At 51.4% G+C, this 17,731-nt stretch overlaps 1 protein-coding gene across 3 annotated transcripts in view; it reads right to left on the bottom strand.

Annotated features, from left to right (window-relative positions):
* TESC (tescalcin) overlaps positions 1 to 17,094 on the bottom strand; it is a 45,912-nt gene extending 28,818 nt beyond the window's left edge. For all 3 annotated transcript variants that reach the window (XM_088019485.1, XM_088019486.1, XM_028116543.2), the window contains exon 1: positions 16,918 to 17,094. In XM_088019485.1, coding sequence (XP_087875611.1) covers positions 16,918 to 16,975 — 58 coding nt within the window. In that variant the 5' untranslated portion in view covers positions 16,976 to 17,094. The remainder of the gene's footprint in view (positions 1 to 16,917) is intronic.
* Positions 17,095 to 17,731: the final 637 nt, after the last annotated feature.

The following is a 17,731-nucleotide window of genomic DNA, read 5'->3' as shown; positions in this document are numbered from 1 at the left end:
GACCCAGGATTTGGGCTCAGTTTGTTGGGCAGAACGTGTGTGGTTTTGTGTTTATTCATTTGCTTACTGACACCCCATACCGCCTCCCTTTGTGTGATCAAAGGCAGCTCTGAGCTCTCAATCACGGATTAAAAAAAAAAAAAAACAATGATCTGATGAAAAGTAACTATCAGAAATTACAGCCCAAGATGATCCTAAACAACCTCTATGACAGATGAGTTACCTTGAAAATGATGCTAAGTGAAAGAGGCCAGTCACAAAGGCCACCCATTGAATGATTCTATTTATAGGAGATGCTCAGATAGGCAAATCCAAAGTAGACCAGGGCTTGCCTGGGGCTGGGGAGGTAGGCGGAGTCATGCTAATAGGTACTGAGCTTCTTTGGGGGGGGCGGGGCATGAAAATGTTCCAAAGTTAGATTGTGGTGATGGTTGCACAACCCTGTGATTATACTAAAAACTACTGAGTACACTTTAAATGGGTGAAATGTACAGTATGTGAGTTACATCTCAATAGAGCCATTTAAAAAAATGAATTATGTGCATAAGCACGAGAACCACAGCAACTGACATTCACTGAGCATTCACTGTGTCCAGGGCACTGTGTTCAGCCCCACTCCTGCTAAGTCCTGGCTCACATAAGCCTCTCATCAACCCTATTGGTTAAGGATGGTTTTTATCCCCATTCTAGAGAGGGGAGCACGGAAACTTGCCCAAGATCACAGATATGAAGAGGTGTATAAACCAGAAATCATGGACCAGGTTTCTCTAATGAAGTTTCCAGCTAATTGCATGTAAAGTGCCTGCACACATGCACACTCACACATATGCACACAACCCTTCCTGTCATGCCTGATTGAAAGCAGAGGGGTTAGAAAAACAACCTCCCACATCTGGTTCCCTGTCTTTGGTACCCAAATCCCCAGAGCCAAGAGCTCAGGGCTCAACTTAGGTTCAGCTCCTCAGCCTCAGTAACTGGGAGGGGTCGGGGGAGAACACCTTGAGGCCCCACGACTGACTTTCAAAGCACCCTCAGGTCCAGGGGTCCCCCAGAGGGTCTGTCCTACGGACACCTGCTCCATGTGTGCAAGGCCTCCCTCGGGGGCTCCCAGGATGGAAACTTTTCTGGTTTCCCTGTTCCTTGCTCAGCCCTTTCTCTAAGTCCCCATGAGGTCACAGTTGCCGTGGAGACGAGAGACCAAGCCACCTGGGTGCATAGGCATGTTGACCTCATTATCTTTGGTTTCAGATTTCAACCTGAGGGTTGATTTCACACCCTTCCAGGGGCTGGTGGGAGTTTAACTGGCCCAATCTTTGTGGGGGGGGGGTGGGGGGGGATGACCTGTCACTTTGTATCAAAAGCTTAAACCAGGAAGTATATACCTGCAAGTCTAACTAAGCACATGTGGCCACTAAGCCCTTGCAAGGTGGCGGATCCAGGGAGTCGTAAAATACATACCAGCTTCCAAAGACTTAGTACAAAAAAACAATGCAAACTGTCTCAATAATTTTTATATTGGTCATACACTGAAATATTTTAGACATAATAGGGTAAGTCAAATATTAAAGTTAACCTCATCTGTTTCTTTTTTAAAACATGGCTGCTAGAAAATGTAGAATTACCTTACGTACAGAGCTTCTAAGAAAATTTTGCATTATTCCACCTTGCACTGTATTTGTACTGGACAGCGCTGGTATCTGGGCTTTCAACCAGCAACTTGATCCCGAGGAACAAAAGCCGAGGAACTCAGACAAGTGTACGGAAATAAACAGGTCTGAGTCCAAACAGTAAACGTTTGGGGAGATGGTGAGCCACAAAGAAACTGGTTGAAATAAATCCTGGTGAGTCCTGAAGACAGGATACTACACAGCCTTCAAAGACATGTTTAAAATAGTTAGGGGGTGCCTCGGTGGTTCCGTTGGTTAAGCATCCAACTCTTGATCTCAGCTCAGGTCACAATCTCAGGGTCGTGAGTTCAAGCCCTGTGTTGGGTTCCACGCTGGGTATGGAGCTTACTTAAAAATACATCTATGCATAAAATAAAATATTCAGAACATAGAACAACCTCCATGGGATATCACTACAGGAAAAACCAACAGGCCACAAGATCTCATGTATATGAAAGTTCATAATGACATACGTGTGTGCACAGGAGACCATAGGAAAAGACACAAAACAAAATAGTACATTGCTTCCAAGTGGTGGAATTACAGGACATTCCTCTCTTCCTCTTGTCTCTTATTTTTGCTTATCTGTCCTTTAACTTTCCTGTAATTCACAGGGTTTACTTGTCCGTCCAGCGGAATGGGATTCGGTCATAATGGAACAAAGCATTGATACGTGCTCCAACACAGATGAGGCTTGAATACACGATGCTAAGGAAAGAAGCCAGGGCCAGGTCACATATCATAGAATTCTTTTTATATCAAATGTCCAGAATCTGCAAATCTAGCCACAGAAAGCAGATTAAGGGGGTGCCGGGGTTTGGGGTAGGGAGGGATGAGGAGTGATGTAATGGATCTGGTGTCTCTGCCTGGTCCCGTCAGGTGGTGGGGACCAGCTCACAGCCTCGCTTTGCTGAGCAAGGGGTCACCAGGCAGGTGGAGGGTCACACAGACCAGGAGGTCAGAGACAACCCTCAAGGATGAGGAGCAGGAGATGGGGAGGGGGCAGAGAAAGGTGCGTGAAATCCCCCACAAGGCCCGACCTCCTTCATCTGACTCAAGAAGAAATGGAACATCAGCCTTCAGCACATCCATTATGAGTGACCCAGACTACTTGAGCCTTTATTTCCAGGGGCCCAAGTCTGGTGACAAAGGGCACATAAACTATCACCTGCCCCTTCCTGAGTCCATGCTGGCTCGCAGGGGTGGGAGAGGCCCGCCTGGGTCACTCAGCCCTCTGTCAGATGCCCCGTCACTCACTAAGAGACATTTACGGAGCACCTCTGCTTTGCTTGGCACCTGCTAGCTGCTGGGGGTACAGACACAAAAGGCAGAGCCCTCAGCTCTTGCAAATGGGCGTCACCTCGCTGGGATCCAGGATAGTAAACGTGGTGTCGGCCTGCCAAGGAGCACCAGGGTAGAAGAGAGGCTTCCAGTCCACAGAGACGGGGTGGGAGGCAATGCCCTATGAGATCCTGAAGGCGGAGGGCGAGGTCGGGGAGGGCAGGGCTGGCAGAAGCAGAGTGGGAAGAGCTCAGGAAGCCCCGGGTTCGTCAGCACAGGTGGAAGGCAGGCGAAGGACAGGGGAGCAAGGGGGGTAATTGCGGTCGCACGCACTGAGCTAAGGCATTTAGACTTCACCCCGAGTTCACAGAGGATGCTAAGGCCGGGGACAAGAAGATCCCACGTGCCTGGTGACGGAACGGAGGGTGAATGCAAAGGGCAGGACTCAGGGGACCCACTGAGAGGCCTGCAGGGGAAGCAGTGGGGGGGGCTCTCCAGGGGCTCCACCCTGCCTCTCCCTCTCCCCCAGCAGTGCCACCTTGCCCGCGGGCCCCAGGACACCGAGCAGCTTCTGGGGCCCCCGAAGCTCTCCTGCTCACCATGTCCTGGCAGACTGGCCGGAAGCCAAGCATCGTCGGCCGAAGTCCCAGAACACAGAGGTGAGCCAGGTCAGACAGAAAGGTGGGCTAACCACATCGCTGCCAGGGGCTGCTGGCTCAGTCCCCGGCTCCACGTCCTACTAAACCGGCTCCCTGAGGCCGCCGCCGCCTCCCCCGTAACACGGAGGTAGTAATAGCACCGGCCTCGCGAGGCTGTTCACACCCTGGAAAACCACCAAAATCACACGCACACGATGCACAAGGGCCAAAAGGTAGGAACACCCAAACGTCCATCAGCCGGTGAGCAGGTGGAACACGATGCTGCCACGGGCAGGCAGGCAGCACGGACCCCTGCTAGCACACGGCTGACCTTGAAGACACGATGCCTCGTGGAAGCAGCCAGATGTGCAAGGCTGTGTGCTACCATTGACATGAAGCTTTCAAAATCCAAGAACCCATAGGGACAGAAAGTAGGTTTGCGGTTGCCAGGGGCCGGGGCGGGGGTGGGGGCCGGATTTCAGGAGCAGCTAATGGGCCTGAAGTTTCTTTCGGGGGCGATGTTGTCCTGGAACTGGATCATGGTGACGGCTGCCCAATGCTGTGGGTGCACTTAATGCCCATGACCAGTATACTTGAAAATGGTGAAAATGGTAAATTATAGGTTATGTGAATTTTTCCCCAATAAAAACATCACATACACCTTGCACTGGACCTGGCAGGAGGAGATGAGACACCAGAGTTGCCCCAAGATTAGTCACTGCTTCAGAGTCCTCACGATCGCAGCAAGAGCGAACATGAGGACTCTAAAGTAAGAACCTTGGGTACCTACTGGGCTCCTCGGCTGGCTTGGCTTGGGAGGGAGGGAAGAGGCACTTTGCATGCTGCCTGGGGCTACAGCCAAAGCAGTGACTAATCCTGGGCCTCGGGAGGGAGGATGAGAGAGAGCCGAGGGAGAGCCGAGGGAGAGCCAAGGGAGAGCCGAGGGACAGCGTCCACAGCCTGGAAGGAACCTGCTCTCACACGCCTGCCCATCGCCCCGAAGACGCTTCCTGGTGCCCGGATGCCCTGCTTCTCTCCTTCACCTGCACCCCGCACTCAGCCTGCACATGTCACAGAGCCCGCCTCGCAGCCGGGATTTTTAAAGAAACCAAAGATGCACTTGGGTGCCCTTGGCCTTGAAAGGAAACGATCAAACCCAATTCTAGTCTCCGAAGCAGAAGCAGCAACAAGAAGGTTAACTGCGGCCTTTTATCCAGCGCCTTTGAACCCTTGACACGCAAACTTCAACCCAGTCCGTAAGAGCAAGATCCATGGGATTCTGAGCAGGAGCTGCGCCGGGCCCCCGCCAGCATGGGGATGGTCTTGATTTTAAGCTCAGGTCCCGAGGGGTCTCTCAAGGGGATCTCGGCGGGTTTTCGTCCCACACGGAATAAATCCTCCAACTCTCAGGACTGGAGCCGAAGCCGAGACAGAATGAAGTGACTTGACTTTAGAAAAGATCCTCCTTCTCATGAGCAATGAGACAACTTGGAACACTCTCAGAGTGGGTGGGCATGACTCTCAAAATCACACAGTTTGTGCTTTGCTCATCGACGTTCACCTTCCCACAGCTCTGCTCTGTTCTTCGCCATTTGCCTTATAGCAGCAATACTCACTGCCATGTGGTGGCATTTCCTCAGAGCTAGGATCTAAGCTGAATGCTTGGCACACATCATCTTATTTCGCCCTCATCCAGGGCCTGCCTCAGAGGGCAGTTATCACACCCATCTCACAGATAAACCCGAGTCTCGGAGAGATTAAATCATTTGCTGAGCTGAGCGGCAGAACTGGGGTTTGAACCTGGGTCTGGGGCTCTAAAATCTGTTTTCATACACCCCCACACTCAGGCTATGCGCCCCAAGGGAGGATGAGTGGGTACAATGAACACATAGCATTCATGTCACTAAAGAGACAAAGAGGTCTCCGTTTTCATAAAAAGGCTAAAGATGGGGAAGGGGCTGCGGGGGGGGCGGGAGCTGGTTAATCTGTAGAGATGTGAAGAGTGGGCGTCTTTGGGAGCATCTGAGGAACTGGTTTTCACATCCTTCCAGAATTATCTTCAGCTCCAGATTTAGACTGAGGCCACATCAAGGAGAGAGAGGCTTACCAAAAGTAGGAAGGCTTACTAGGTAAAGAAGTCCAGTTCCTGCTACGTGGAATGAACACAGACTCCCCATTGCACTAGAGACACCTGAAATACTGGATAAAAGAAGAAAAACCTCCCTTACGCCACTAACCCTGCAAGAGAGGGAGGCCCGGCAAGGCCAGAAACAAAGAGGGAATGCACACCCAGCAGGGCAGGAGTGCCAGATGCTGCTGAGGTGGCCCAGGGGTATCAGAAGTGGCCTTGGTTCTATGTAAGCAAGAAGTGAGACTCCTATCCAAAGCTGAAGCAGAGGGCTGCCTGCGCGGCTCAGTCAGTGGAGCATCCAACTCTTGATCTCAGCTCAGGTCTTGCTCTCAGGGTTGTGAGTTCAAGCCCCACGCTGGGCTCCATGCTGGGTGTGGAGCCTACTTAAACAAAAAATAAAAATAAAAAGCTGAAGCATAAAAGATCGCTTCCCCATGTAGGATAGGAGAGAGATATTACTCCCTACTGTCTCAGAGAGTCAACAAGTGGACTCTGCTAAGGAGGTGGCCGGGCCCAGAAGAAAGGGGTGAAGCCTTGGTGCTGAATCTAAACACCACACCTGTGCCATGCACAGGTGAAAACACCAAACCTCTCTGGTACAGGAAAGCCAAATTGAAGACTTAATGTAAAAAGTGTTTCTAGACCAGTGACTGTTCTCAGGGACTTAGCACAATAAATGCAAAGCACTGTGTGAGGTGCTTCTATGACCCAGGGACTCTCACGGGAGAGGTATTTTCGGTAAGCCCTTCTCCACTTGATTTAGCCTCAGCTTAAATCTGAAGCTGAAGACAGTCCCAGAAAGATGTGAAAACCAGGGGAGACAGCCCAATCAAACATGAGCTCATAATCAAAAACCAAACCACACAAGCAAATGAACCACCATAAGGGAGAATCAACAGACACAACTAACGAAAGGAATGGAAACCTTTTGTTTTTAAATTTGTTAACACCAGCACAATCAACTGGGATTTGTTCTGGGGATGCAAGGGTGGTTCAATATGCACAAATCAAAGTGATACATCACACTAACGAGAGAAAAGATAAAGGGCATATGATCATATCAACAGATGCAGAAAAAGCATCTGACAAAATACAATACCCATTCATGATTAAAACTCACAACAAAGTGGATTTAGAGGGAATATAACCGAACATAATAAAGTCCATATATGGAGAACCCACAGCTAACATCATACTCAATGACGAAAACCTGAGAACTTTTCCTCTGAGATCAGGAACAACACAAGGTTTTCCTTTCTCACCACTTTTATTCAACATAGTACTGAAAGTCTAGCTGCAGCAATCAGACAAGAAATACAGGGCACCCAAATTGGTAAGGAAGAAATAAAGCTGTCACTATTTGCAGACGACATGCTACTATATATAGAAAACCCTAAACAGTCCACCAAAAAGCTATTAGAATAAATGAATTCAGAGACACCTGGGTGGCTCAGTCTAAGGTTAAGCATCTGCCTTGAGCTCAGGTCATGAACCCAGGGCCCTGGGATCAAGTCTGGCATCAGGCTCTCTGCTCAGCGGGGAGCCCGCTTCTCCCTCTCCGCCTGCCGCTCCCCCTGCTTGTGCTCTTTCTGACAAATGAATAAATAAAATCTTTAAAAAAAAAAAAAAAAAAGGAGAAAAGCAAAGTCTCAGAGATGGAAGGTACAGCATGGGGAATAGAGACAATAAGATTGTAGTAACACTGGATGGTGACAAATGGTAACTACACTTATCCTGGTGAGCACAGAGTAGTGTTGGTAAATCACCATGTTGCATATCTGAAATTAATGTTGTAGATCAACTACACTTTAATAAATTTTTTATTTTTTTTTTAAAGATTTTATTTATTTATTTGACAGAGACAGTGAGAGAGGGAACATAGCAGGGAGAGTAGGAGAGGGAGAAGCAGGCCTCCCACCGAGCAGGGAGCACGATGCAGGGCTCGATCCCATGACCCTGGGATCAGGACCCGTGCCGAAGGCAGACATCTGATGACTGAGCCACCCAGGTGCCCCAATAAATTTTTTAAAATAAAAAAATTGGGGGGTGCTACTGGCTCTGTCAGTAGAGCAACTGACTCTTGATCTCAGGGTCATGAGTTTGAGTCCCATGTTGGGGGTAGAATTTATTAAAAAGATTTTATTTTAAAAAGGAATGGCAGGGCGCCTGGGTGGCTCAGTCGTTAAGCGTCTGCCTTCGGCTCAGGTCATGATCCCAGGGTCCTGGGATCAAGCCCCGCATCGGGCTCCCTGCTCAGTGGGAAGCCTGCTTCTCCCTCTCCCACTCCCCCTGCTTGTGTTCCCTCTCTCGCTGTGTCTCTCTCTGTCAAATAAATAAATAAAATCTTTAAAAATAAAAATAAAAAGGAATGGCACCCCAAGAGGGTGAAACAGAAGAGACTATACAGTAAGCGTTAAGTCATTACACATGATGAAAGAACACTCTTCTATGACAAAAGCAGTGAATCTAAAAACCATAGAGAACTTATAAGATGTTTTTTTTATAAGTCATCGGGGGGCATCTGGGTGCTGCAGTCAGTTAAGTGTCCAACTCTCGGTTTCAGCTCATGTCTCAATCTCAGGGTTGTGAGACTGAGCTCCACATCGGGCTCTGCACTCAGCGTGGAATCTGCTTAAGATTCTCTCTCCCTCTGCCCCTCCCCACCATTCATTTGCCCAGTCTAAAATAAACAAATCTTTAATGTCTATCACCCAGCCACCCCATCCCTCCCACCCCACCCCCACTCCAGGTGCTATGGTGAGCGCTGTGAATTGTGCAAGACTGTTGAATCACAGATCTGTACTTCTGAAACAAGTAATGCAATATATGTTAAGAAAAAAAAAAGATAGCAGGAGGGGAAGAATGAAGGGGGGAAAATCGGAGGGGGAGACGAACCACGAGAGATGATGGACTCTGAAAAACAAACTGAGGGTTCTAGAGGGGAGGGGCGTGCGGAGATGGGTTAGCCTGGTGATGGGTATTAAAGAGGGCACATTCTGCGTGGAGCACTGGGTGTTATGCACAAACAATGAATCACGGAACACTACATCAAAAACTAATGATGTAATGTATGGTGATTAACATAATAAAAAAATTTAAAGAAAAAAATAAAAAAATCTTTAAAAAAAAATAAAATAAGGAGTGCCTGGGTGGCTCAGTCAGTTAAGTGTCTGCCTTCAGCTCAGGTCATAATCCCAGAGTCCTGGGATCGAGTCCCACATCAGGCTCCTTGCTCAGCGGGAAGCCTGCTTCTCCCTCTGCTTGTGCTGTCAAATAAATAAAATCTTTAAAAAAATAAAAATAATAAAAATATAGTAAAAGTCATCAAAATTTAAAAACTTAAGGGGCAGCAAGACTGCAACACCTAAAGAGAGAATTAGTGAGTTGGAAGATGGACCTAAGGAAATGACCCCAAAGACAGCAAAGAGCAATAAATAATAGCAAATATGAAAGAGAGGTAAAGAGGCGTTCGGGACAGAATGACACGACTCCATCTATTTCTAAAAGGAATTACTGAAGAAGAAAACAAAGATAAGTGGGATAGGGGAGAGAACACGTTCATAATGTAAGACACAAGCCTTCTTTAGAATGAAACAGCCTAAACCATTCCCAGGCGGGATAAATAAAACAAATCCACACCTAGACACACTGCAGTAAAAAAAAAAAAAAAAAAAAAGAGATACAAAAGCAGACTTCTACCAAAAAATATCAATTAGACAAAAAAGCTGACTTCTCAACGGCAACAAGAGACCAAAACCAAAGTGCTGAGAGAAGATATGCAGAATTTTATACCCAGCCAAATGATCAACTGTGTATGCCGGCAAAATCTAGACGTTTCAGACAAAGCTGACAACTCACAGAGATTCCTTGAAAAATCGACGGAAAGGTGTATCACGTAAGAAAATAAAATCTACGAGCAAAAACTTTTACAAGAATTAATAGGGTCTGCATAAAACAGTAATAAAACCAATGATTAGGTTTTAAAAATGTAGAAAAAATACTAGCAAGTGACACAAACTAAAGTATGTTAAGGTCCCTGATCATCAGCACAAGGGAAAGATAAAGATAAACATCAGGCATGTCAAAGATGGCAGCCATGTCAAAAAAAAAAAAAAATGGAAGGAATTAGTAAAGTTAGAGAATGCCCTTAAAAGGGAGAAATGTAGCCAGCTTCTGTAAGGTTTCTAATAAAAATTATTAGTACTTGCCAACAACTACTGAACACTTAGTGTGTCAAGAGCTTTACTAAGATGCTCACTTAATCCTCACAATAGTGCTGTGACACAGTCCCATTTGACAGATGAGAAAACGGAGGTGTGCCAGCCAAGGTGGTTGCCCAGAGACTAAAAGGTAGTCTACAGTTCAAGCCTTTACTATCTGCTGGTAAAGGCCACGTTGGGGGTGGGGAGCAGGGCAGTATATGTCCATGTGGGACCCTGGCTGCAGTCTTGGGGGATGCAGGTGAGGACAAGAGAGCCCCCCGGGAACACCAGGTGGGTGAGGCACGCTGAGTGCTGGGTGCTCACTTGGGGGTTGACCACTGGGACCCCATCATGAGCGCTCAGGAGAAAGGGAAGCCCCTTCTAAACTCAGCCCACTGGGAAAGCCATTCACGGTAGCCACTTTCTCTCTCCACCATGGTCTAGGTAGGATTCGGCCATACCAGTAGCGAGGTCTCCTGCTGACCACCTGCCCACCCTCCAAAGTCACCTGATCCCTGAGACCTGAAGGAGCCTTCTCACCTCCTAGGGAGCGGAAGACCCACTTCTGACAGCCTGCCCATCCACAAAGGTCACGCCGCGGGGACAACAAAGGGCCTTTTTGTCCTCACGCTTATGGTGGCTGCCACCACCAGTGGAAATCACCCACTTGACCTTCTGGCTTTATGAATTAATAATAAAGTTGGAACAGGAGACAGGATGGCCCGCAGGCCCAGGCACTTCCGCCCCGCCCCCCTGCCATCACCTTGCCTGGTGCCACCAGCCCGGGCACCAGGGGGCCCTGCCTTATCTCCCCAAAGTGGTGGGCACTTCTGAGCCAAAAACACCTTATTCCTTTGGCTTGAGATAGCAAATACTGAAACACTTTGCGAGAGTAAAGGCATTTTATCAACACTCGAGGTATTCTGTCTGTACGACTGGGCCGTATGGCATGTCTGAGCATTGATTACATTCTGGGCTGCATTCCGGGGGCCATTAACTCACAAAAAAAAATGATCCTGCCAGTGTGGGGCTGGGGGTGGGATGAGAAAGAAAAGACACATAAGGGATCTGATTACTACTAATTCGCGGAGCTAGGAAGTCTTGGAGGGACTGCCAGTTACTTTCATGCAGAGAAAACACAAATGCTTCCTCTGAAACAGACAGGAACCCCCCAGTAAGACCCCAGGAAACAGACGGGGCTACACATTCTTGCTCTTCCTCCCAGAGCCCCTGGCTCCCCTCAAACTGCCCATCACCGGGCTTGGCCTCCGTGAGGGGCAGCTCACAATTCTAGAACTTTCCATAACATGATACCAAGACTGTCTGCCTCGAGGTCTAATTCTCCCCCTTCCAACTTAGTAAACAAGTGTGTGGGACCCTATTAATGAGGTCACAGGGTAACAGTGTTGCGTCTTCCAGATATAAAGACCCTTTGTCTCAAGTCTACATCGCAGGGGGTCTGGGTCACCTGGGAAAGGCAGTTTTGAATTTGTGTTCCACACTCAGCATCCAAGTGATTTTGAGCAGTCCCTTCAAATGTCTGGGCCTCAGTTTCCTCATCTGTAAATTGGCAACAATATGCTATAACAGTGAGATATCCTGGCCCAGCCAGAGTACAAAATATCAGCATGGGTCAAAACAAGGGTGTTTCTGGGTGCCCAGCAATGAAGTCCACCTGCCACTCAGCCCTTTTAAAAGCTTTCCAAAGCAGCCTACACTTTTCCCACACTGGAGCACCCAGGGATTTAGGGGTGGGGGTGTCTGGATACCCCAGAGGGCTGGGGCCATGGAGCCTCCCTCCCATGGTCTCGGCCACTGTGCCCACGCCGCCAGACCATTTCTCCCCAGCCCGCCCCCCTGAGAGCTCAGCCTGGGGGGAACCTACCCTCCCCAGGCCTCACAGTCACCCTTATTCTTCCCTGCCCGGGAGACACAGTTTTTCATTTTTCCTAAAAAAATTGTTTTTAATTATTTTTGTATTAAGGTACGATTTACATACAATGGAATCCATCTTCACTGTTTTTGAGAACCTGATGCGCCCTGGGGGCATGCGCTCCCTCCCCACCCCCAGAGCCACAAAGACACAATTGTGCATCCTATTTCCTGGGGCTTAGAGATTGCCCAAGGACCCCAGGATAAAAGCCATAGTCCACCCAGAGGAAACAGAAAGGGAACAGGGCAGGCTTTACTGGCCATTTAGCTTTATGTGCCTCAGTGGGGGACACAAGGAGCTCAGTAGTACCGGCAAGTGCACCCGCACCCCTGGAGCTCCTGAAGGGCAGGGAAGGTATCTGGTCCACCTGGGTATCCAGAGGGAATGTGGCACATGGCGAATAGGCCAAGGCTGTGGCCTGGGGCCACTAGAGGACTTTATAACCGCCAAGTAGTGGCCAGTGGCGAGAGCCCAACAGAAAATGGGGTGCCACCCAGACCTCCGGTTCCCTCCCCAGTGAGGAGGTCTGGGGATCACACCAGAAGCTGAATTCCAGCTCTACTTCTTGGCAGCCTGTGGCCTCGGGCAAGTGGCGTGCTCTCCCAAGCTCCCCAGCTTCCCTGTCCTCAGCGGAAAACTGGGAATCCACGGTGCTCCTGGGGGCGTTGCATGAGCAGCTGCGGATAAACTGCACGGCTCAGCTCCGTGTTTGGCAGATGACAGGCGCCTGGTAAACACTCACTGTCACCGTTAGGAGGTCTGAACTCCAGATCTGGGACATTGTTTTTTCTTCTTCCTTCTGGCAGCTTCTTGGCATCTACATAGATAGGCCTATGGAGCTGTTTTGGAGCCTGAAGGAAAAAATAGACCCTCCACCTTTCCCAGAATCCTCCACTTATTATTTCCTTTCCAGCCCCGGGAGCAGGCACGGATGGGGGAGGCAGGAAATAGCCACCTCCAGGCCAGCTCAAGGTGGTGAGGGGGAGCAGGCTTCGGTGAGTGACCTCAAGGGGCCGGTCTTCCTGTGGGGGGGGGGGTCCACTTCACACCTCGGGACACATGCTGGGCTCCACTCCGTTCCTGCTGAAAGGACAGCTCGCCAGCTCGGGTGTTTAATGTGAATTTTAATGTTCTAGGTAGTCAGCTTTCTTGGCTCAGAGAAGATGTTTGGGAAGACTTTTTTATGTTTTAAATCAATCAATGAGACTCACAGGCAAGGGGAGGTGGGCGTGCAGCTCTGAGGATGCCCTGCGTGGGCAAGCTTGTGCTCAGGCCTATTTTTGGTGGGGCTGGCTCAGTGCTGAAGCCCACAGGATGCATCTCCTGGTGCCAGGGGGGCTGGCGCAGCCACGGCGGCCTGGCGGGGTGGTCCTGGGGGTGTCTCCTGGACACACACTCCTAGGCAATACTCCATGGGCTATACAGTCTCTGGGGTCCCCACCTGGTCAGCATGAATGCCTGTGAGTAGCACGCACACACACCAAGGTGAACAAGCCACCTTCTCCTTGCTCTCAGGAAGCTCCAAGTTTCGAGGGGGTGGCAGGTGACAGAGCTGACAGCTCTAACATGGTGTGGGGTGTGCTATTATGGGAGGGAACGCAGGGGCCTCGGGAGTCTCAAGGACACGCCCGTTAACCCTCAAAGGCCGGATGGAGAGTAGGCAGGATGGGGAGCTGAGCCCCGAATGAGGAAGAGTGTGGGCTTCCTAAAGAGACAGGGCTACGAGAAAATGTTTGCAATCTTAACCTTGCTGTTGGTTACAGAAGTATACCCTTACGTAAACCCCGAATTACGCACAGTCAAGTGAAGAGTTCTCCAGGCAGAGGGAGTGGCTTGCACAAAGCCCCAGAAGTGAGAAAAATAGATGTGCAGGCTGTTCCTACCCTTCTGCGTTCCTAGAAATCGGAGAGGCAACTCAGTGCAGTGAAGGCACGGTGCTGGCAGAAAATGGACTTGGGGATCCTCTGATCCCCTACTCCTCCACTTAGTGACCTGTGGGGCTGCAAGCAAGTTGCTTTATCCCTCTGAGCCTCAGTTTCCTTATCTGTACAATGGCCATATTGCCACCTTCCACGGAGGGTTATTATGAAGATTCCACCAGAGTGCATGCCAAGTGTTCAGCACAGAGCCTGGTGCTCAAGGAATGATGTCCATCACCTCCATCCTGTGTTCATCCTGCTCATCATTTCCAGAGGGAGTCCTCAAGAAGGGACCAGGCTGACTTTTCAAATTAGGGACCATCTTGGTCTGCAAAGAGGCAGGGGGAACCCAGCAACACAGCCTGTTCCTTGGCTGAGTGGGCTTTAGGCTGAACATTCCCCAAGGATTCTTGCAGGAGCAGGATCCTGGGAGTGGACGTTCCCATGCCAAGCACCTCACATACGTGTATATACATCGTCTTACTGAATCCATATAACCACCTGAGGATCCAGATGGGGACGCTGGTTCTCAGAAGTAAAAGGACTTGTTTAAGGCCATGCAGCTAGGAAGAAGTGGGACCAAGCTTTAACTCTTGCTGTGGTTCAGAGTGATGGAGACATACAAATGGGTTTAAAAACATGGCCACTACTACTAAACACTTGCCTGAAGCCACCTACCTAGCAAGATCCTTTAAATCAGGCTCCCCCCACCAGCTGAGCCCTGACTCTGGCTGCACCATCATCCCATACTATTCTCATTTATTGTCCTCAAGTCTTCCCACCACAGGGCCTTTGCATTTACCATTCCGTCTGCCCCAAACTGCACTTTCCACTGATCTTCGCGTAGCTAGTTCTTTCTTATTGGAGCTTCTGTTCCATTTTCGCCTCCTCAGAGCAGCTCTCCCAGTCCTCCCTAAGGAAATGTTTCGCTGCCCTTCCCCTGACTCTCACACCACTGTGTGTCTCCCCTCAGGAACATCAGCCTCTTCGGGTCACCTCTAAATCCCCAAGTCCTCGGTCCATCAATACTTGCCGAATGGGTTAAAGTGCCCAGACTGTGCCAGCCCCTTTCAGAGGAAAAGGAGGAACTTTCCTCCTATTTAAAGCTCCAAGAACTGAAGGCGTTCATTCTCCCCTCTGGTCTGACCTCACAGCCCCTTTCCTGACGTGGCCCCGGCCCCATCTCCCTCCCCACTTCGGGGTATGAAACTGGAGTCCCAGGCAGCTAGAAGGGAAGCCCATCAGCCACTTGTAGGTAGGCTACAAGGGGAACCCTCAGCATCCGTCTTCCTCACGGGAGACCAGACCCAGGAAACGGGACGTGATTCCCAGCATGCTCCGAGGTCCCATCACCTGTCAAACTCACCACCAGACGGAATTTCCCCCCAACTGCCTGCGTGGGGGGGCTGCCACCCTGCTGGCAGAAATCCCAGCTACAGAGAGCCCTGACTTCCACCAGTGCAGACCCAAGGCAACAAGAGCTCAACTAACAGAACAAGGGGAAATCCAAGAAGGAAGGAGGGGAGCCCTACCTCCCCTCTCACGTGAGCCTTGGGGTTGAACTGGACTCACAAGTTTTATATTCACACATGGTTCAGAATGAAACTATAAAAAAAAAATCTATAGTGAAACCTCACTCCCTCTCCGTCCCTTCCACCCAGTCTGCAAGTATTCACTCTTCTTACTTCCTTGTGGATCCTTCCAAGGTCCTTGATGCAAACAAAGCAATTACAAATATATGCTCTTATTTTTTTTAAGTGTTCCATATTATATATACTACAGTTTTTTTTCCCCTCCAGTCACAGATAATTCTGTGATTGCACATGGGAAAACATAACACGTGTATGTGATGCATGAATGTATACACACATCCACCCACCCAGACCAGGTATTGAGGTGCTTTCTGTAATTTTCACCCAATTCTCCTAGACAGAACTGTTTAGAATAGGAGTCAGCAGCGGTCGCCTTTCAGCCTTGGCACAAGTGGTTGGGTCATTCCCCACCCCCACCCAGGTGATCAATTATGGACCTGGCTGGCTGCCCTGAACTCAAAGCAGGTGCCAGGAGCCAGCCAGGTCCTTCCTTGAAATAACATCTGCACTCCCATTTCTTAAGCATCTAGCAGGTACTAGGAGAACTTCCATTCTAGAGAGAAGGAAACCGAGCAATGAAGTGACTAGCCCAAGGTCACACAGCCAGGAGGTGGTGTTGGCAGGATTCACATCCGCCTGTCCAGTTTGCCCACTCACCTGGTCTCCCTCCGTCTTTGGTCCACACACCCCTTCACAGCCCGTAACAGAACCCGGCACCCCGAGGTCAGAGCCCAGGGGTCAAGCTCCCAGCCCAGGGTCAGAGCCCAGGGGTCAAGTTCCCAGCCCAGGGTCAGAGGCCAGGGTCAAGTTCCCAGCCCGGCTGGACTGGGGAGGACAAACGCTACCACCGTCACTTCCCTACGTCCAGGGCGGCCCCGCGGCGCGGCCACTCCGTGCGCCCAGCCTCTGGCCGGATGCGGGTCCAGGAGTCCAGGCGAGCTCGAGGAAGGTCGTCGGGGTCCGGCCAAGTGCTCCGCGGGCGCCACCCGCTACCCGGGGAGGGGGACCCGATGAACTCCCTTTACAGATAGGAGGATGAAGAGAGGCGCAGGGGGACGGGCTCGCCCGCCCGAGGTCACACGGCCGGGGAATGCCCGAGCCCCGCTGCCACCCAGGTCCCGCCGACTTCAAAACTTTCCGGCCCCTGCGCCTCGCGAACCTGAACGACTTTCAGGTGCGGAGCGCGCACACCGGCTGGGCGGCCCAGCCTCTCGCCCTCCGAGCCGGGACGCCAGCCCTGCCCTGGGGGAGCCGGGCCCTGCTCCCTCCCGGGTCCGCAGTCCCCAGGCCCGGGGGTTCCCTGCCAACTCCGCGGGCGCCGAGGCTGAGCGGCCGCGGCACTTACTCAGCATCGCCGCGGAGCTCCTCGCCGCAGCCGGCGAAGTGGCCGGCGGGAACCCATTTGCAGGGAGGGGAGACTGAGGCGCAGAGAGGGCCAGCTACTAGCCCAAGGTCACACAGCGCGGCGGCGCGGAGCCCGGCGAGCGGCCGTGGGCTGGGACCCCCGAGCCAGCGGGCCGGCGGTCCCCGCCCGTGTCCCCGCGGGATACTCACAGCCGGTCTTGCCCACGAGCTCCCGCACCTCCTCGGACGCGGAGTGGGCAGCGCCCATGGTGCCTGCGGCGGGGGCCCCGGGGCGCGCGTCCCTCGCAGGCCCCGGGCTGGCGTCGGCTGCGCAGCGGCCGGTCCGGCCTCGGGTCCAGCGCGGGTCGGGACGCCGGGGACAGGTCTGAGCCGCGGGTTCCGCGTGGGGCGCGAGCGCGGCCTCTTATAGCGGCAGAGGGCGGCGCGCCGCGGTCCTAGCGCGCGCCGGCTTCGCTCACTGCGGGGATGGGGGAGCGCTCGGCCCCGGGCCAGAAACGACGGGGAGGCGTGGAAGGGAGGGAGGGACCTAGATGCCCACCACCAAGGTTTCCCTCCCCCGTCCCCCCGTGCAGCGGCCGTGCTCGTCGCACCTCCCCGCCTCCGCACCCCTGCCCGCTTTGGAAAGAGGCAGGTGTGAACAGAGTTGGGGTGTAGGTGGGGGGGGATCGGACCCCGGGAAGGTTCCATATCCACCCCCACCCCGGTTCCATCACACATCCTACCAGATCTCAGAAGGGAAACTCACCTGGGACAGTGAAGAAATATAGCCAGCATTAATTAGCTCTCTGGTGAACAGCAATAAAGGTAATATAATAATAGTAATCCACCTTAAATGCGCACAAGGTGCTTCGCTTGGCTCATTCCAGGAAAGCCCCTCGGCCCCTCCCAGCACCTTGATGAAGTGGACACACCACATGCCAGAGCGGCCCATCCTAGTGGCACAGCCCAGGAGCTTGGGGTGCGGGAGTTTTCCAAACTTGAGGAGCAGGCAGCTTCCTGGTCC

This window comes from Eumetopias jubatus, unplaced genomic scaffold (genome assembly GCF_037043125.1).
Source record: "Eumetopias jubatus isolate StellerSeaLion01/CBP00866 unplaced genomic scaffold, mEumJub1_p1.0 scaffold_16, whole genome shotgun sequence".
In the NCBI taxonomy this organism is placed as follows: domain Eukaryota; kingdom Metazoa; phylum Chordata; class Mammalia; order Carnivora; family Otariidae; genus Eumetopias; species Eumetopias jubatus.
The sequence above is the reverse complement of the archived record's forward strand: the minus strand, read 5'-3'. Positions and strand labels throughout refer to the sequence as shown.